General features: G+C 35.7%; 2 protein-coding genes and 1 long non-coding RNA gene across 17 annotated transcripts; 1 reads left to right on the forward strand and 2 right to left on the reverse strand.

Moving 5' to 3' along the window:
- The first annotated feature begins 3914 nt into the window (after positions 1-3914).
- On the forward strand, positions 3915-7940 carry LOC113279905. Of its 12 annotated transcripts, none has more exons than XR_003325683.1 (8): positions 3915-4007; positions 4138-4233; positions 4414-4455; positions 4630-5972; positions 6085-6239; positions 6379-6472; positions 7003-7064; positions 7578-7940. It is a non-coding gene; the product is annotated as an uncharacterized LOC113279905 (long non-coding RNA). The 12 variants fall into 12 exon arrangements; XR_003325691.1 differs by having other exon boundaries at positions 5303-5972; XR_003325684.1 differs by having other exon boundaries at positions 4138-5762; positions 5845-5972.
- Positions 7941-8342: 402 nt separating this feature from the next.
- Positions 8343-11789, reverse strand: LOC113279879 (serine/threonine-protein kinase STY13-like). 2 transcript variants are annotated; one of them, XM_026528531.1, is made up of 7 exons: positions 11686-11789; positions 11018-11363; positions 10148-10269; positions 9864-10063; positions 9590-9764; positions 9190-9324; positions 8343-8813 (listed from the first exon to the last, which is right to left on the reverse strand). In XM_026528531.1, the coding sequence occupies exons 2-7, from the start codon at positions 11286-11288 to the stop codon at positions 8607-8609; spliced, it is 1110 nt and encodes a 369-aa protein (XP_026384316.1). In that variant the 5' UTR covers positions 11289-11363; positions 11686-11789; the 3' UTR covers positions 8343-8606. The 2 variants fall into 2 exon arrangements, with proteins under 2 accessions (XP_026384316.1, XP_026384312.1); XM_026528527.1 differs by lacking the exon at positions 11686-11789 and adding an exon at positions 11600-11618.
- A 376-nt stretch (positions 11790-12165) lies between these two features.
- On the reverse strand, positions 12166-15900 carry LOC113279890 (serine/threonine-protein kinase STY13-like). Of its 3 annotated transcripts, none has more exons than XM_026528540.1 (7): positions 15679-15900; positions 15277-15465; positions 14682-14794; positions 14238-14437; positions 13970-14144; positions 13170-13304; positions 12166-12419 (listed from the first exon to the last, which is right to left on the reverse strand). In XM_026528540.1, exons 2-7 carry the CDS (start codon positions 15440-15442, stop codon positions 12213-12215), a joined length of 996 nt encoding a protein of 331 aa, XP_026384325.1. In that variant the 5' UTR covers positions 15443-15465; positions 15679-15900; the 3' UTR covers positions 12166-12212. The 3 variants fall into 3 exon arrangements, with proteins under 3 accessions (XP_026384325.1, XP_026384330.1, XP_026384332.1); XM_026528547.1 differs by having other exon boundaries at positions 12190-12419; positions 13170-13260; XM_026528545.1 differs by lacking the exon at positions 13170-13304.
- Positions 15901-21003: the final 5103 nt, after the last annotated feature.

The raw sequence follows: 21003 nt of genomic DNA on the forward strand, positions 1-21003 counted from the left end.
GGCATTTTCCCTCAACTTGCCTGGAATATGCAGGGATACAAATTTGTCAGTGATTTACGCATTCTTACACCCGGAGGATGCGACATACTTCTTGTGTTAGATTGGCTGAAAAAGCTTGGTGATGTTATGTTCAATCTAGCTGAGCTCAGGATTTCTTTCTTTTATCAGGGTCAACATATAACTCTTCAAGGGAGTTCTTATCTACCCACTTGCAATATGATTAGTGGTAATACCTTTCTCCAGTTTTTTAAAGACAACATCCCCACATTTATTGGTCATTTTTTTTTCCTATATTAGTTGTACCTCTAGAACCAATTCATCTTAGCATTGCTACAGTGGTGGAGTCTTTCTCAGATGTTTTTTATTCTCCTAAATCTTTGCCTCCTCAAAGGGCATTGGATCACCAAATACCCTCAAAGCCTAATTCTGAACCTATCTCTCAAAGACCTTATAGATGTCCTCACATACAAAAGGCAGTGGTAAGCAAATCACAGCCCTTTTGTATCTCCTATTTTAATCAAGAAAAAGGATGGCTCTTGGAGATTCTGCGTGGATTACAGAAAATTAAATGACATCGAAATCAAAGATAAGTTCCCTATCCCCTTAATAGATGATCTGCCAGAAGAACTGAATGGCGCCATCATTTTTTCAAAAATTGACCCGAAGTCTGGTTATTATTAAATCTTGATGAACATAGCTGACATTCATAAAACTGCTTTTATAACCCATCAAGGTTATTATGAATTCAGAGTTATGCCTTCTGGCTTAACAAATGCTCCTGCCACCTTTCAGTCCTTGATGAAAACTATTTTCAAACCATTTTTAAGGAAGTTTATCCTTGTCTTTTTCGATGACATCTTGATTTACAGCAAGTCACTTGAAGAGCATGTTGAACATCTTTCCCAGACCCTCACCTTGTTAACACACCATTCTCTATTTGCTAACAAGAACAAGTGTTGCTTTGCACAACCAAGACTATCTTATTTGGGACACTTGATAACCTCTGAAGATGTTGCTGCTGACCCTGATAAGATTGCAGCCATGCATAATTGGCCTCAACCAGCTACACTTAAACAACTGAGGTTTTTTTTGGGGTTAACTGGTTACTATAGGAGGTTTATTAAAGGGTATGGTAATATAAGAAAGCTTTTGACAGATATGCTTAAGAAGGATTTTTTCTCATGGTCACCATCAGCATTACAAGCATTCTTGGCTTTTAAATCTGCAATGACAACTGCTCCAGTTTTGGCCTTGCCAGATTTTTCCAAACCATTTATTTTAGAAACTGATGCATGTTCTACAGGTGTAGGTGCAATTTTAATGCAAGAAGACAAGCCAATAGCATTCTACAGTAAGACATTGGGTCCTCAAGCTCTGTCTTTACCCACATATGAAAAAGAATTACTAGCCATTGTCATGGCAGTTCAGAAATGGAAGCATTATTTATCTCAGCATCAGTTCATTATCCATACTTACCATCAGAGTCTTAAATACTTTGTGGAGCAAAGAATCACTATTTTTTTACAGTAGAAGTGGCTTATGAAATTATTAGGTTTGGACTATGTCATTAAATACAAGAAAGGCTTGGGAAATAAAGCAGTTTATGCCTTGTCCAGAGTACCTCACTCTACTCCAACATGTCAGTCCTTGTCAGTAGCTCATCCACAGTGGACTCAAGATATTATCTCTAGCTACACTGAAGATGTTCATGCTCAACATATTCTTTCACAACTACTTGTTTCTCCAGCTGACTTCCCCTATTCTTTGAAGCAAGGCATTCTGAGGTACAAAACTAGATTATATGTTAGTTCAATTTCCCATATTAGGAGCCAGATCATGCACTTTGTCCATTCATTAGCTGTTGAAGGTCACTCTAGTATGATGGGCACTTACAACAGAGCCAAATCTTACTTTTATTGGCCCAAGATGAAGGATGACATTTTCCAGTTTGTTGCTGAGTGTGATGTTTGCCAATGTAACAAGCATGAGCTTTCTTCTCCTGCTGAAATCCTGCAACCTCTTCCTATTCCAGACACAGCATGGTAGCACATCTCTATGGACTTCATTGAAGGCCTACCCATGTCTTTTCGGAAGAATGTTATCTTGGTGGTGGTTGACATGCTAACTAAATACAATCATTTCATTGACTTAATCCATCCCTTCAGTGCAATATATGTGACAAAGAATTTATGCACCATATCTTCAAATTGCATGGCATGCCATCTTCCATAGTCTCAGACAGAGATAAGGTATTTCTCAGAACTTTTTGGAAACACTTGTTTAAGTCGCTAGGCACCCGGTTGAACCTTAGTACCTCTTACCATCCTCAAAATGATGGTCAGACTAAAATGACCAATGCCTGTTTGGAACAATATTTAAGATGCATGACTAGCTCTTCTCCTAAGCTATGGATCAACTGGTTGGCATTAGCTGAGTGGTGGTTTAACACCAACTACCATACAAGCCTCAAGATGACTCCATTTCAGGATTTATATGGTTATACACCACCACACTTAGCATTCCATGTGTAAGCCACTACTTCAGTTGTTGTTGTACAAGACTATATGCAAGCAAGGGACAACATGCTTAAACTTTTGAAGGAATATTTGATAAAGGCTCAACACATAATGAAGCAGTTTGCAGATGCCCATAGAACTGACAGGTCTTTCTCAGTTGGACATTTAGTATTCTTGAAGTTACAACCATACATACAGTAATCTGTGGCTCTGAGAACTAATTTTAAGCTGTCTGCAAGGTAGTTTGACCCATTTGAAGTTTTGCAGAAAATTGGTGTTGTGGCTTATAAACTCCAACTGCCAGTGGGTTCTAGGATACACCCTATCTTCCATGTATCCCAATTGAAGAAGAAGATTGGTCAACATCTCACTCCAACTTCAAGCTTGCCAACGGTGGATTCTTCTGGTACTTTTATAGTACTACAAGTAGCTGTCTTGGATTCCAGACATATTCTCAGAAGGGAAAACACTGTGTTGCAGGTGCTTAATCAATGGGATGGCTCTCCACCATAAGATGCAACTTGGGAAGAAGCCAGTCACATTCATTCTCACAAGGATGTGCAATGGGGGGAGTAATCTACCAGCTTGTTATGGGCCTGTTATTCTTGTAAGCCCATTGACAGAATTCTACCCACTTATGTTATTTCCTTTCTTAGGGCACCTGAGTAGTTATTACCACCCAATGGGTGATTGAGTAGTGATACGGCTATTTATTAGCCAGGTAATTATAAGAACAGTTTTCATGTTGCAAATAATCAAAAGATTATCAGGCTCTTCCTTAAGTTAGGAGAGTAGATTACCGAAAGTAGTTGTGTTTGTGAATCTGTTCATGACGGCTTCCACCACTAGTATAGAGTGTAGTATGATGATCCTGATTATTTGACTGTCCTTGTTGTTTCTTTGTTACAAAAAGGATGGTTCCAGAGTTCTTTGTTTTCTTGTGAAACAAATGGCTACTTATCCTCCTTTCTTAACTCACTTCTATTGGAAGTTATTAAGCTATCCAAGGACTAACTATACCATAAAGGACAAGGATAGCAATACAAAGTCTCATATCAGGAAGATCATAGCTACTTTTCATCAGTCAACCACCTCGTGATGCCACCGTGCAAGAAAAGAAGAAGGTGCAGCGTATACAGCTTTGTCACATGCTCATGGAAAGCCAACTTCTGTGGCATACCGCATCCTGATTAACTAGTCCCACATTGAACTTAGGTTACACCAGGCACCATTCCCAAGTCACTTATAAGATAACTTTTGAGACAGACGGTTCAACTTCAAAAGTATAAAACACAGTTTGGTTAAGTTTGTCTGTGTAAGTGGCGGTCCAGATTTGTCTGGACCAATAGATAAATCTACCGTTGCGAGTATATGATTAGGCATGATCGAGGGTAGACACGCGTGGCTTAGGTGATGTTTCCGCTCCCCTAAATTGGGAAGGACAGGTAGAGAGAGAAATAAGAGGCGAAATTATTCGGTTCGTCTTCCAAGGTGATATAAGTTTTAGGTTTTCCGTTGGTTGGTGTATTTATTTCGATTCTTACTTCTCTTACTATTTTAGTAGTTGTGTAGATAGATCAGATGAAAGTTCTTATTGTTTTTCTTTTGTTTGATGTTACAGGACGTGGAAGTATAGAGCATTTAGAAAAGTATAACCACTGCGAGGTACAAGGTGATGGAAAGGGAGTCTGGCAACAAAAAAATATATATGAGAAAGGTAATGGATTTCAACTCTATGAATATGGTAACCGGTGATGGAATTAATTGACTATGTGATTCTTAGAGTCTCATGAATCAAAGATTTTGATACGACTGATCTTTTTTCAAAGTTTGTCGATTGGAACATTTCTATTTTGTTCCCCTCTAACTGATTTGGTTACCCTTTCGGATTATTTAGACTGAAACTGGTGGGTAATAGCTATGGCAAAGGAAAACGAAGGTATTGATTGGTATCTTTCCTCTTAGAGATGCAGCAGAAGGGATTGATTTGTGTCTATTAGTTCAGTATTATCTCAAGTATTATTTTGTTTTCTCATTAAATGTTCACCAGCCTCAATAATTTAGAACTAAAATGTTTGATATTGTGACTGAATGAAAACAAATATCATTTAAGGTGTTGTAACTGTTTCTGGGAAAAGAAGCACCAATCTCTTCTGGCAACTCCAGATGCTCATAAGCTACATGGGAAGAATCAACCTGAATACAATGGCATACTAGGAACGATTCATAGCTGAATTCATATGTGGTTTGTAGGTCTTTTTATGATATTTGTCTCTTTTTTTTTTTGAGATATGATGATAATTATAATGATCCGTCACGGGATGTTAAGCCAATCAAGAATTATCTTACAATTGGATTTTTTAAAGGTTTTGGCATGAGGAGATCTCGGTTTTTATTGTTGGTCTTGAATTTGTGTCTTTGTGATGCATCATACCATTTGCCTATTCTGTCAACAACAACAAAAAATGGCATTAATGTAATGAGGGTGTTTTCTTATTGGAACTTATTTGTGGATTTGGGTTTTCTCTTATTGGTATGACAGTTGTAATAACTGAAACTTGCATCAGTTGGGAATGGTTATTTGTGACTGTTTACTTTCATTGAATTTTTTGATGTCTCCCTAACTAGATCAACCTCTCTCACTTCCTCTCGGAATTTACTAGGTTATATTTCCTCTATATGCACATTTCAATTTGCTCTTTTGCATATTATTATCTGAATTTCTTAATTCAGATAGACCATCCCTTTGATTCCTTTAGGTTATTCTGCTTTGGTGATTCATTTAGGTTTCTTAAGTAGGTGGTTGATTAATTTTTGCAAGAAAGCAAGTGATATTTGTGAAGGAACCAAATTCAATCATTCTTTCTTTCCCTGGGTTCGTAATAGACCGAAAATATGCGTCTCAGATTTTGATCTAAAGACGGCTTGACAAAATAGTTGGGATTTTCATGGCGGTACTTAATTTTCTTTTGTTTCTGTACTTTTCATTCTATTAATTTGCAACTACAACAATTTAATGTTTCATTCAGATATATTATAAGACTGATATTTGCGTTAGATTTTCAGAGAATTCATAGTCTTCACAACTAGACTTGAGTGGATTGGATATTTGAAGTCTGCTTCGGAAGTTAAGTGGGACATGACCTGTTATAGATTTTTTTAGGATAGCTAAAAGGTGTAAGGTGCAACATAATTCCTAAGGCTCTTGATATGCTCTTTGATGTCCTATGGTAGCTATTCTGTCTGGTATGCTCTTTGATGTTGTTCTTCACTTCTATCTAGGAAAAGTAATTATGAATCACGTGTAACTAAATTTCAAGTGCTGCAGGAGTTAAGTTACCCAAGTTTGGTATTTTACTGAAGATAAAATGAATAATGAACTGACTGGATCAGCGCAAGGTGATCGAAGGTGCAACTTTGTAAGGCGGCTGATATTACACTAATTGAAATTCTTAGGTATGCTAACATGGAGCACTCTAATGGGTATTACAAATTTTTATTATTTTTTAGTATTGCTTCACTATTAAAGCAACCATAGGACGTTCTAATGTGTACTTATAATTGGCAGATCTTCGTGAGTTCCAGATTCCTTCCTAATATGAACAAGGCAGTTGGTTACAGCGCAGAGTTCATTATAGTTCGGATTTGGATTCTGCTTAAGTTCTCTCTATAGCCAACATACGGAGATTAGTGACTGCCTGAAGACAATAAAGATGGAGGAAGGTAATTTTCTCTTATTCTTTCTCTACCTCACATCAAGATTTGATTCATGTGTATCGAATATCGAGTTGGGTTTCATATTTTAATATTATTGATATCTTTGGATGAATCGTTTTAATTGTGTCTTGCTTGATAATTGCAGGGGTTGTGTCTAGAAATGATGTTACTGATAGCTGCTCCGCTAACTGTTTCAAAGGACAATTTTGGGCATCCAAGATTCTAGCATATTTGTCATGGTACTTTTTTCTCTTCTTAAGTGTATGCCGTACTCCGTATAATTACCATCCATGAATACTGAATTAACTTAGTTTGGGAAACAATGATTACTCTTATTTATGTGCATTTGTTTTATTTGCCCACCTACACGGTTGGCAGCAAGATTTTATACGGATTCAACCTGTATAACCTAATTTTGTTCCGTGCCATGGAGCTCAAGTATATATATAGCCAAAGAGTAGTAGCAGGTGAACTATTGAATTAATACCATTTCTGTTACGTACGGAAACCTATCACTGTTTAATGATAAGAATGGCAGGAACTTTGAAATGAATTGTTTTTATATAATCGTGTACTTAGTTACTGAAGTTGGGCATGAACTTGATTGCTTGATAAATGAATGCAAGATCTTAAAGGAAACGTAAATCATATTTGACTTTCAGGAAAATAAGGAACCTTGAAACCCAACCTTTGTTTTGTTTCTTCATTTGTTTACCGGCACTAATTAATTATTTTTTTATTTATTTTTTTCATGTTTTCGTATTTGAAGGTACTAGCTTTTTATATTGGATATGTGGTCAATTTTCCTGCTCCTTGACATGACATACCAAGGTACAAATTTGATTTGCTGACGAGTGAATGAGACCTGATATTGCATACTTACTAGGAAAAAAAGAACTAGCCTAAATAGTATCAAAGATTTTCTAAAGGCCTATAGTATTGACCAAGTGGCCAATGAAATAGGAATTAGGTGTAAGATCGGTATGTTTAAGGCTTCATAGTTTGATTAATAATTTTTGGATATGGTTCCAACTCTCTTCGAGTTCTCTTTGAGCAGGTGTAGAACCTGTTGGAAGTCCTTCAGTGTTAAAACTTTCTTCTATCCAGTTAGTTTGGTCAAAGTGGCCATGAACGTCATAAGTGTACATGCAGATCCTCTTAACACAATCGAAATGGTTATTTGGATATGAGATTGTTTTTAATTTATTTTTGTGATTACATAGATAAACCAAGAATATTAGCAATTTCATAGCCGCGTAACTGTTCCAATGTTCAATAGTTTTTTGCGTATATATATATATATTGGACGATTGGTTAGAACGATTGTTGTTGGTGCTTATATAGGAGGATGAACTGGGGGTTACAAAGAACTTGACGAATAAATGTCAAGGAAAAGCATATTTTCATTTTGCATCGATCAGGAAGCGGGTAATATGAAAAACCTAACATTTGATGAAAGATGGTTATGATGCTGGACTCGAAGTCTGGAAAACGTCAACAATAGTCGGCTTGAGTACTTTGGTGAGTTGCAGAAAATTTTAACTCCCGTGCTTATGATGGGAGGAACTCATGTACAATAACTTCAATATTGTTCCAATACGAACAACTTCTGAACTTTCATTGGCTGTTAAGGTTAATTTGTTGAATAACTATTCGTTGTACGTACATAGATATCAATTGAAATGATCAATCCTTTTCATAGTGCCATAACTCGAATATTGTTTTACAGTTATCCTATTTGTCTCTTCCAAATGGATAAAAAAGTGGTTTAACAATACCCAATCCTTCATGACATAGATTGCTTACAACACTGGGAAAGCGACCGCCCAAAAGTAAATTTTTTTTTTTTTTTGAAACGGAAAATGGAATGTATTGCAACTTGTTAAACTATTACATAAGTAGAATCCTTAAGTAACTGGGATCTGATCTCTACAGGTGGAGAATCAGTCCATAACATAGTGGTTTCATCCTTCCTAGCTTTCTTGGATAGAATGTCTGCAATTTTATTACTCTTTAGGAATGTAATAACACTTCCAAGAGTTAAAAACTGTAAAAATTGATTTGATGTCTTTGATGTAATTAGAAAGTCTCCAGTTTATAGAACTGTCTTCTTTATTCACTGCAAAAGTAATTAGACCAATATTTATCCGACGATTATCCTATTAGTGTGTTTCATGCCCGGGTTAAGCCCTAGTATAATAGTACAAAGTACAAACGCAAGCCGTTTTAGAACTTCTAGTATATGACTTGAACATATATATAGTTATTAGTTTTGGGGGCACACACTAAAATAAAAATACATGTTTGTACAACTATGGAAATTAGGCAAACAATAAATAACGATAAGAAATGTGCACAAAAAGAAAAGAGAAATCAAGGACCCCGGGCAGCACCGAAACAACACCATCCACTTTTTTGGTCATCTGGTATCATGCCTCCTCCTCTACTGGTATCAAGAGCCTCTAACAGCCTAACCACCTCATCCATGTCTGGTCGATTTTCGGGGGATCCATCCCAACACTTTTGCATGATGCTTGTTAATGCACTCGGACAACAGCTCGGTATTTCTGGCCGTAAATGCTATAGAGGAAAAAAAAAAGTAAATCACCAACTTGTCCAGTTCATGTGGTTGGTGGTCAAATGATGCAAACTTGCGGTGGATTCCACCAAGTCTCGAGGTCTTTAGTATCAAAGAAGCCCAAAGGCACGTTGCTAAACCACTAGTGCTAACTTGGTTTCAATAGCGTCTTTGAATGCAGGAAGGGTGCAATAATTGATAAAATTAGACGGGGTAGGTAGATGCAAGAAACTTGGTAATAGTCTTGCAACATGCCAAGCATAGTCCGAAATACGAATAGGTAGTATTTGAGATGCAGTAAAAGAAATGCTGTCAAGAGGTTTTGGTCTTTCAATGCAGTTGTAAGAAATACCTTAATATGAATGGCAGTACACTAACCTGTTGGACAACTGCAGACGAGATTTCGACAAAGCTTAGATGAGGATATGGCATATCGCAGCAGTAGATTTCCCATAGGCATACGCCAAAGCTGTATACATCGCACTTTCTATTATAAGGATCGCCACGCAGAACCTACGAACAAGGAAGAATTAACATTCAGTAGCATTACTGAAGAGGACAACAGTATATTATACTACTATGTTTCTGGAAAAGATAATATCTCTTTTTGAGATAGAGCTAGAGGGAGTATATTTTGATATCCAACTTGTTTAATTTTTCTCTCTAGAAAACATTTTACTGTTTTAGAAAGTTTGGAATCATTTTGATATCCAAAATGTTTTTCAATTGGAATCTGGATGGATTATCTAGTAACTGCTAGAGTTCAAGTTCGAAATACCTCAGGGGCCATGTACCCTAGTGTACCGGTTGCACCTGTCATTTCACTGGGATTTTGAGCTTCCACACGAGCAACACCAAAATCCGCAATTTTCAAGGTTCTTTTAGTATTCAATAACATGTTTTCAGTCTTAACATCTCGGTGCACAATCTGCTGTGAGTGCAAATAACTCAAACTGCAAAGATCAGAAAACAGCAACACCATCCTATTAGGAAATAACCATCCCTTAGAATTTTTACTTCAACAACTTTAGAGTTCAGATAATACTACTCACCCTCTAGCAAGGTCCAGTGCAAGTTGTATCACAGTCTTATATGGAAGTTTCTTGCGCCGGTTTCTTATTAAGAAATTTTTCAGTGTCCCTTGGAGATACTCCACAACAACACAACATGCTCTTGCAGGGAGGGAGCGATGACCATCAGAATTTGTAGAAGGAATATCAAGATTTGCAGTTCCCATTGAAGCACCAATAAACTGTAACCAAGAAGATACAAATAAATACTTGATCTGGAGGTGTTAACAGCAAAACCAAATCATAACTACCAAAGGAGGCGTTACCTTTGTAACGTTAGGATGGTCAAGCCTATGCCACACAGCAACCTCTTGCTTAAATGATGCACGAAGAGCAGTAGTTTCAGCAGTTGTGGAAACACCATCCGCGCCCCAATCCAGAATCTTCACTATAATATTGAACCAACACTATTTCAGAACTTCATTGTAAATAATAATGTCTATAAATAAAATTTGCGTTTGCTTTTAAAATTTCTCTCAGTTTCTTATTTACGAAATTACTGCGTACTAGCCTAATATCCTAGTGCGCATTGTCATGTTTTGGAAGAACAGGATAAAAAATATCTGAACATAAAACACTAGCTTTTGGATTCTCAAGTAAAAATACAAGGAAAAAACTACTCCCTCTGTTTCAAAATAGTAGGCTTTTCATGTGCAATGAAACGGAGGGAGTAATTACTAGAGTCGTGCATGATGAATTAGGTGGTACAATAAAAAATCAGTATTTACAAAAAGCTGGGTCAGGAACTATCCTTTTCAGGTTTCAAACTTCGAACTCTCGTGATAGCGACTACTGTTCTTGTGTTTAGGAAGTAAAATATAATAAATAAAAAACTGGGTCAATCAACTAGGCTATTACAAGACCTCCACTCAGTGAGTGACATGCCTGCCACTAAAGATGATAGTCAATAATTCAGATTGGCCTTGCAGGGCCGTTAGAATTATTTCAGCAAGCATTTGGTCAAGAATGCACAAGCAACAACAAAATTAACCAACCATCCAACAGATTCCTGTACTGAAATTTATGACATCAAAAAGAATACTACTCGAAGCAAAATCAAACATGGGGATTACTAGAAGAACAAAAAATGATCATGGGATTCTTTATATAGCACCATGCCAAGAGAGAAAAATTACCTGCAACATCTTGGCCATCATAAACACCTTTGTATACACTACCATAAGTTCCATGAGCTATAACATCCTTGATACCCAGTTTTGACAAATCAATCTCCCATTCTTCCATTGGTGTACTATGAACCTGCCTTTCTCTAGACGAAGAAGCCGCAGTCAGGGGCATCTCCAGCTCCAAATCCAAATTGTTCAAATCAACCGTATCAGCTCTGACGATCATATCTTCGTTACGAATACTTCCCGAACCGCCAGCATCAGATTTCTTATCTTCCATATATATCAGTTTACTTTAGTTGGATCCTTCTTTCTGAATTCTATTGCAAGCAGCAAATAAAATTCAATCAAACCCCTGCAAAAGAAAACTGTGAAATTGCAGTTTCCAATTCAACTATCCAGTTCTATATGTATTAGAGATATGTATGCCACACTAAATAAGGAAAAATTCAATAACATCAAATTCAAATCAATTAAAAAAAAAATCTAAAAGGAAAGGAACAAAGCACACACCATAGACAGTAAGAATACAGCAAGATAGATAAAATATATATATATAGATAGATTGAACATAAATAATCAACAAGCTACCTCTTCTGGCAAACAAATGCTACCAAGAACTAATTCCTAAATGCACTTTCAAAGCCATTCATTCGCTTTCATTGACCATTTCTTACTTAGTACGTGGTTCCACATTGTAAAGTTGGAAAGCACCACCAAAATCTTCAAGATTGTTATATTTTCACATAGCCCTGATGATGCGTGGAAAGCAATCAGCAACTTAATTTTTTCCAAATCCCAAGCCAGAATCATCCAATTACTACTTCATGATCGCGGATAAACTTGTTGCTGCTGATCAAAATGTTACTGATCCTCAATTTTAACAGATCTTTTTATCTGTTAAAATACAGACTGCCATGATACGCCATATACAGCTTTGGCATAAGCTTGTGGGAACTGGGAACTCTACTGCCGTGATATGCTGTACCCAGCTTCTCAGACACTAAGAATGTGTTTAACTTACAACAATAAAGACAGAAGCAATTTTTAAATTTTTTTTATAAGACTTGGATATATTGTTTTGTGGGCAAGCAATGAGCTCTGAATGTGTATACAATAAAATACCATGTAAAATTTCAAACTAAAACCCTATGACAGTAATACTGCAACATAATAAATATGTAGAAAATAAAGAAAGGAAGAATCAGGGACCCCGGGGAACACCGAAACAAAAGCATCCACTTTTTTGGCCCTCTGGTATCATGCCTCCTCCTTTCCTGGTATCAAGAGCCTCTAACAACCTAACCACCTCAGCCATGCTTGGTCGATTTTCGGGGTATCCACTCCAACATTTTTGCATGATGTTTGTTAATGCACTTGGACAACATCTCGGTATTTCTGGTGGTAAATGCTAATTGAAAAACAAGAAAAAAAAAAAGCAAATCATGCACTTGTCAAGTTCCATAGGGTCGTCGAATGACATAATTTGCAGTCAGTTTTAGAGAATAAAATATACAAGTATGTCAGCTAGCTTTTGCTGTTTAGGAGCAGTAGCACACTACCTACCAATTAAAGTTTGTAACAGAGAAAACATTCAATTAAAATTGTAGATGAGCTTATGGGTGTGCATCCAGCTATTAATCCGACTTGATTTCTCATCAAGTCTTGAGGTCTTCAGTGTCAAAAAGGCCCACAAAGGCCAATTCCTAACATTATGCCGGAACCACTGGCCTGATCTCAGTATATTCTAAACAATTAAAAACTCTCCTTTTTCTATTAATTCGGGAGATTTTAGCCTTCGATTTCATTTACTTATCATCATATTACCCACTACCCAGTGAACATGTGTTTTTATACTTTTCTCTTCAATTTCCTCTTGGATCCTAAAACACTAGTGCTAACTTGGTTTCAATGGGGTCTTCGAAAGTAACAAGGATACTAAATAAATTAGACCGGGTAGATGCAAGGAACATAGTAGTAGGCTTGTTGGACATGCTAAAGACCCTAGCTACAATATGGCAGCGTAGTCCAAATTACGAGTTGGTAGAATGAGAGATCAGGAAGTAAATTGACCAGAAATGCTGTCAAGAACTCTGGTCTTTCACGCATTTGTAAAGAATTACCTAAATTAAGAACCTCAAATTAATGACAGTACACTAACCTGCTGGAAAAATGCAGATGAGACATCGGTAAAGCTTAGATGAGGAAATGGCATATCGCAGCAGTAGATTTCCCATAGGCATATACCAAAGCTGTATACATCGCACATTCTATTATAAGGATCACCACGTTGAACCTACAAACAGGGAAGACTTAACATTCTCGTGCAAAAATGTTCTTAATTACAAAGGAAAAACAGTTCCTTCTACAATTTGATCACCAACTTGTGGTAAGCCATTTGATTTATTACCCAACGCGACCCAACTTGTGGTAAGTCATTTGATTTATTACCCAACGCGACCACTTGTTTAAAATTTCAATTTATTATTTTAAGAAGTTTGAAAATTCCTTTGATCTAAAGCGGTGATTCCTAGTCTAGAGGAGGAATTGGCATTAAAAGGCTAAACTTGGCGACTAAAGCTATTGCAATGGATTTGGAGGTATGGTGGTGAAAAAGATGCTCTTTGGAGACGGATTATTCATGAGAAGTTTGGAGGTGTCACTAAAATCATTCCTTTTTCCCAACTCTAGTTCAAAACCTGTGGGACATAATGGTGTAAACGAAAATTACATAAATGGTGTCTTAAAATGAATACTAGGATAATTCTACATAATGATAGGCTAACAAATATGTAAAAGACAATTTTCCACTAATCTACAGAATTTCTTGAACAAGATCTGCACTGTTATTCTTTAATGAACTTGCCTTTCAGCTTTTTAAAGTTTTTTATGACAAAGTATAGTTATGTTTATCAATTGGATCCATTATCTAGTTATTGCTACAGTGCAAGTTAAAGTTACCTCGGGGGCCATGTACCCGAGGGTACCGGTTAAAACTGTCATTTCGCTTGCATTTTTAGCTTCTACACGAGCAACACCAAAATCCGCAATTTTTACAGTTCTTTTAGTATCCAACAACATGTTTTCGGTCTTAACATCTCGGTGTGCAATCTGCTTCGAGTGCAAATAACTCAAACTGCGAATATCAGAAAACAACAACACCATCCATTAGGAAATAACCATCATTTGGAATTTTTACTTCAGGAACTTGAAATAATAGTCCACTCACCCTCTAGCAAGGTCCAATGCAAGCTGTATCACAGTCTTATATGGAAGTTTCCTGTGTCGATATTTCATTAAATAATTTTTCAGTGTTCCTTGAAGATACTCCACAACAACACAACATGCATTTGCAGGGAGGGAACCCTGACCATCAGAATTTGTCGAAGGAATTTGGAGATTTGAAGTTCCCATTGAAGCACCAATAAACTGTAAACGAGAAGATATAAAAACCAAAGTGAACATGGAAAGAAACCAAATCTAACTCTTACAACCTCCAAGGCAAGGAAATGTTACCAGGCAGTGACAAGTTCTCACATCAGTTTTAATTGCCAACAAAAAATAACCCAATTTTTATCAATTGTTTCATTCCGATCATTGAGATCTCAATAAGAAAGCAACGAAAGTGAAGGTAATCCTCCTTTTATGAGTAAATCAAATAAAGGTTACGTACCTTTGTAACATTAGGATGGTCAAGCTTATGCCAGATAGCAACCTCTTGTTCAAATGATGCACGGTTAACAGCAGTTCTGGCATCGCCATCCGCACCCCAATCCATAACCTTCACTAAAATATTGAAACAACACTATTTGAGAACTTCATTGGCAGCATAGTGATGACTATATTGCATAATAAGTCCTAAAATTACTATGTATGAAATTCTAAACTGGCTATTACAAGACCTCCATGCAGTGACATGACATACCCGAGAGCAATTCTTGTTATAAGTAAAGTAACCCTACACATGGTCAATTTAAGATACTGCAACGTGTAGACGATGATAACTAAATTTTGAATAATTCAGAAGCATATTGTCAAGATTGGCACAAGCAACAAAAGTATTCGCCAGACTAACCAACAAATGCTGTACTGAAAGAATTACCGAAGAAGAAAAAACCCGTCATGGGATTCACGGTCACCAAATAAAAAGATGAAAGGAAGGAGCATGCCATCAAAAACATCAATGGATAATTCAGTTGCACAGTACCAAGCATAAGCACCTTTTTTTATATATGGAAATATGGTGCAAGACAAGAGAGAAAAATTACCTGCAACATCTTGGCCATCATAAACACCTTTGTATACAGTACCATAGGTTCCATTAGCTATAACATTCTTAATACGCAGTTTTGACAAATCAATCTCCCATTCTTCCGTTGCTATATAAATTTCGCTTTGCCTAGACGAAGAAGCCCCATTCAGGTTCATATCCATATTGCTCAAATTCAATCAATTCCCTGAAATGAAAACTATGAAATTTCAATCTCCAATCCCACAATCCAGTTTTATATACCATACTGAATAATGAAAGATTCAATAACATCAAAATTCAACTCAATTAAAAAAATCTAAAAAAAAAGGTTCAAATGTACACACCATAGACGGTAAAGAATACATCAACAAAGATAAAAAATAATACAAATTGAACATAAAAAAACCCAACAAGCTACCTCTTCCGGCAAACAAAAATGCCCCCAAGAACTAATTCCTGAATCCGAATGCATTTCAGGAGCCATTCCTTCGCTTCCATTGACTACTTCTTCTGTTAAGTAGTTCCACTTTGTAAAGTTGGAAAGCATCACCAACAGTTTCTAAGATTGTTAAACTTTCACACAGCTGATCGTTAGCGACTTTAACATTTACGACCAGACATTGGTTGTATTTGGCCAGCTCCAGTTTTAGCAGAGTGTTTATAAACTTTTAAATCCACGAGTACGAAAGAAACATATAAAGAAATGCCGATCAATACCCTCTTCTCAAAGCAATGGGTCCCACATGAAGTTAAAGGTCATTTATCTGTTTTTGTTAGAGCAAGTCTTACTGTGGAATCTATTCATCTTCCATCTTCCACGCTACCTCAGCATTTAGAACTGTGGATGGAAGCGCAAGTGTAATGGTGGAATAGTAGAAACGCTATTCTTAATTGAGCTAAAAAAACGCAATTAAGAATGGAATTTTTTTTCAGCCGTTAGATTTCAACAACTCATTTTAAATCTACGGATAAAAAAAACGCAATTAAGAATGGAGCTAAAAAAACGCAATTAAGAATGGAGCTTTTTTTTCAGCCGTTAAATTTCAACAACTCATTTTAAATCTACGGATAAAAAAAAACGTAATTCTTAATTACGTTTTTTTAGCTCCATTCTTAATTGCGTTTAACGCTATTCTTATTGGCGTTTAGATGGATTCCACGGATCCTTCCACCAAACCATGGAACCTTGCTTGGATTTTCTGTGGAACACCCCAACTTGGAAGCCACTAGACTTGACATTCCATGAATTTTCCACACTTGGAATAGGTTGGATTCCACCATAAGACTTGCTCTTATAGTTGAGTTGTTAAATCCACTCATAGTTTTTGAAATCTTATGGTGGGTTGTTTGCATAATTCACTATTTCGACTTTTCGAGGATTTATGATCCCATGGGATGATAAATTTTGGGATTCATGTAAATCCCTCGTATGTTTGTTAATTCAGTTAAAAATTTTAGGATTTTTAAAATTATCTTGTTTTAAAGTCCATATCATATGATGTTTGACATTATCTTAGAATCTTAAAATTGTGTATTTATATGGGAATTAGAGTAAAGAAAAAGTGGGTCCATAAATCCCTTGAGAAGTTTCCCAGCAAATCTTAGGGAGAGGGGTCGGACTCCATATGGAGGATTCGCTGGAAAAGTAATTCCCATGGAAAATGTGATTTCAGAGATTTGGACAACCAAACGTACCGAGGGAAACATAATTCGACCAAATCTCCTGGACCCATAAATCCCACCTTTAAAATTCTACATCCAAACCCACAATTATTGTTCGCTTCAAAATTTTCCAACAGGATTCGAATCCCAGCTATGACTCGATTTACTGTAAATTCTACGATTTATCTTTGGATTCGTGCGATTTGTACCGGTTCAGAAGTCGGATAAGTTTAAATTTGTTCTTTCCATGTGATTTTTCTAAAAAAGTAACATTCTTTTTGCGACATTTTGTCTCATGCTAAAGCACAAACTTCGAATTAGAGAGCCATGTCTACCTAATTAAGTGTCCAACCACTGATCAGAACACTAAATTGTGTTATATATTCATCACCATCCATATCTACACTACTAACATATATTTAAAATTATTAATATATAACTTATATATATGAATTTAGAGATTTACTATGAATCTTCAATTTGCGATTCAACGTACGATTCAATTCTTAAGAATGAAAAACGATTCACGATGCGATTCACAATTTAACAACCTTGGTTCCCCTAAAGACTAAAGTAGATAAACCATGAATAAAACGGTGGTGAAAGTTTCTGAAACCTCTTCTGTTTCATCGTATTTCATTTTAGTCACATTAATAACCGTCTATAGAGCCTTTTGCACTACGTATATAAAGGTATTTTCTTGGTTTTTGCATTCAGATTGACATTTACCAGAGGGAAAAGTTGGGTTCATAAGGCATTTTTGGCTGCATCCATGCGGACATGTTCAATTGTTCATATAATGTTGTGCTTAATGATTCCATAATCTCGATAATACAGTGGCGAACCTAGGATTCAATTTAGGATCGAAGGGGACAAATACAAAACTAACTTAAACCTATATAAAATTTAAGTGCTAAACGTCTCAGGTTTTATGACCACAAATAAAAAATAAAGGACTCACGCTTGTATTCTTAAGAAAAAAGAGAGAGAATACACAGATGTCGTGTTATTTATTATCGTATATAAACTTGGATAATTCGCGGCCTAAAATATATATTTGAGGCCTATCATTAGAAGACAAGGACGGGTCAAAACGAAGTTTTTCCGAAAAACCTTAGCCAACTATTTTCTAAAATGGTTAGTTTATCCCAGATTTACTAATTTTAAATAATCTTTAAGTTGTTAATTAATCGTGTTAAATGTGAAATCAACTAATGTTCATCGAACTTCAAAACATCAAATAACTGAAAAATTTTGATTCATTTTCCAGATAACCAACCCAGAATCGGTGGGTCTTCATGCCCTCGTGGATCGATTCTAGGTTTATGTTATCCGTTCACGAAGGCACCAAACCGTTTGATGTATGATGAACATCTTAACTCCTACTCAAAAAATTGAAGATATTTGAGTACCTATTGAAAATATCGAACCTGGAATGAGTAAGAGAGCAAAAATAGAAAAAAACTATGGTCCGAAATTTATAACATATCTTGTAGAAAGTAGTAAGAATAAAATTAAAGTATGTGATGCATTTTGATGATGATCTTAAACTTTAATATGAGGCCGTGAGTTCCAAAGATGTTATTTTTTGGAAAGAGTCTATCAATGATGAAAAACATTCACTTTTATCTAATGCTACTTGAATATTTTATGATTCAGCTCCTGGCATTAAGCCTATAATAAGATGTAAATGAGTATTCAAGAGAAAACTGAATATTGATGGTTCACTGATAAGTTCAAAGCCAGATTAGTTGCTAAGGGTTATGAACAAAGGAATGAAATTGATTACTTTGATACATATGCTCATGTTGCTTGCATCTCATCTAAAATGACAATTCAACGAAAGAGCTCTAAGAATGCTCTGCAGGGTTCAATCTCATATGTCGTATCCATCAATTTAATTATTTCTAAAAAATATTTGGAAAAAAATCCTATATATTCTCAAAAATCATATTATACGAGGAAAGAGAATCTTAAAGATGGACAAATCGGGAGATATTGCCACAGATGGTAGATACTACTTTTTATTACAATGGGCATGATTTTTCAATACAGACTGTAACATTCTTCATTGAAAAATCATGCCAACTGCTACAAAAAATATCCCTCAATTCATGAGGGTATTCCCCAAATATGGTTTCGTCTTAAACCCACCACTATTCACAGTTTTGAATTGCCTTATTATTCCCATTCCTTTTGTATCCTCTCTAAACAAAGTTACCCGGATACTGTTTGAGTGATCCGACGATCAAGATCGGATATAACTCTTTTGTCTCATACAAAATAATACCCATACTAATTCCGGTTACCCCTTTTGGTATTCTTGTTCGCCAAAATTGGAATGGAGTTCAATGTTTTATTAGGAAACCTATTATATACAGGGGCTCCAAACTTTGGTTTTTAGTGGCTCTCAAGATGGCAAAATAGAGAGTCATGAAATAGTAATCAACAAACCCCTTAACCTATTGATTTTGTTAATGGTAATATCTTCCATTAGTTAGTGTTAATAATTAGATTAACTAAATTTAGTATGATTAGTAATTAAGTTAGACTAAAAAGATAGACTTGTTTGGTCTTGTGAAAATTGACTCGACATTTTGGTATCTGGCATTAGTGGGAAATTTTCTCTGCGAATCGGGGGAAAAATTGAGTCATATCAGTAATTTCTAAATTCTTAATTTTTCAATGTTTGATTAGCTTTTCATCTAATTCATGCATTTAAGTACTATTGTTTGTCTGTTTAATCACTTTTTCTATATTTCTTTTCTAACTTTTCATTAATCTTTCTGGTATTTTGTTCTCTTATTAATCTATTATCTGGGTTTATGGCTTTTTAATTATCTTTTTCCCCTTAACGCTTTTTCTTATTGATTTTTCTCTAATGGCTTTTGCCACTTTTGTTGTTGTGATTATAGCTTTTGCTGAATATATTCCAAGCTTTTGCTTAAAGGAATATACTGGATTGGATTCAAAGCTTTTGATCACGGTGTTGTTATGAAGAAGTCTCAAAACCGTTTCAACTCATTAAAACTCAATAGTCCCCCATCCCGCCTCAGAGTCAATTCAAAAAAATTCAAATTCCACCAAGTCAGTTGTTTACAGTTAATTGTTTCCGAATTTTTCTGCCACCGTACATTGACAGCTACAAAATTACTCAACATAAAAATACTAAATGCAAATTTCGTTCCCACAAAATTAGGAAAGAAAATCTTTTGCATTTATCTTCTTAAAAGGCGAGGGTACCCAAATACACCACAATATTTTCGTTTGATCACAACCTATTCAATCTCTACCGTGTATAAACCTCTTGGAGCAACAATCACTCAAGGAATATTTCAACATGGTGTCCACTTGAAATAGGGTTTGTCCGAACTGGCCTAACACGTGAATAATTATATCAGACAAGTGGAGAAATCCAATAAACTTTGTGTGATCGTCTATGGATATGAAATCGAGGCAATACTACAACAAAGTGTTCACTTGACCTAAACCTTATAAGATAAATATCAAGTGCCTAGTTAACGTACAAGTGTAATTACTTTAATTATAATATAAAAAAATTATAATGCGGAAATAAAGTAAAGCATACACCAGAATTTTGTTAACGAGGAAAACTACAATCTTGTAGAAAAACCCCAGGACCTAGTCCAGATTTGAATACTCAATGAATTAAGACGCTACAAAAAGTAAACCCGCAATTTCGTGTAGACACTATAAAGTAAACTAAAATCCTAGTTACTCAGCTTCAACAATATTCTTGATTTGATAATATCTAGCAGAACCGAAGTTCTCAATAGATATTTGATACCCAATATCCTAGCAGAATAGACGTTCTCTTTAGGAGTAGATCTAGTATATCTTCTTAATGATTCACAACAACTTCTTCTTCAAATCTTCAAAATCTTCAATCTTCGATTTAATCTTCAAAGTAACAACCTGCATAAACAAACTTGATTCCTTATTGATTTGTCGCACAGAGCGGAGTCTGTTAACAATGGCAAATCAATGAATCTATCTTATGGATCTAGAAAGACTTAGATCCGTAGAAACGTTGATCTTTTATCTAGTTTGAGTGAACCTT

The sequence above is a fragment of the Papaver somniferum genome, chromosome 1, assembly GCF_003573695.1.
Source record: "Papaver somniferum cultivar HN1 chromosome 1, ASM357369v1, whole genome shotgun sequence".
Taxonomy (NCBI): Eukaryota; Viridiplantae; Streptophyta; class Magnoliopsida; order Ranunculales; family Papaveraceae; genus Papaver; species Papaver somniferum.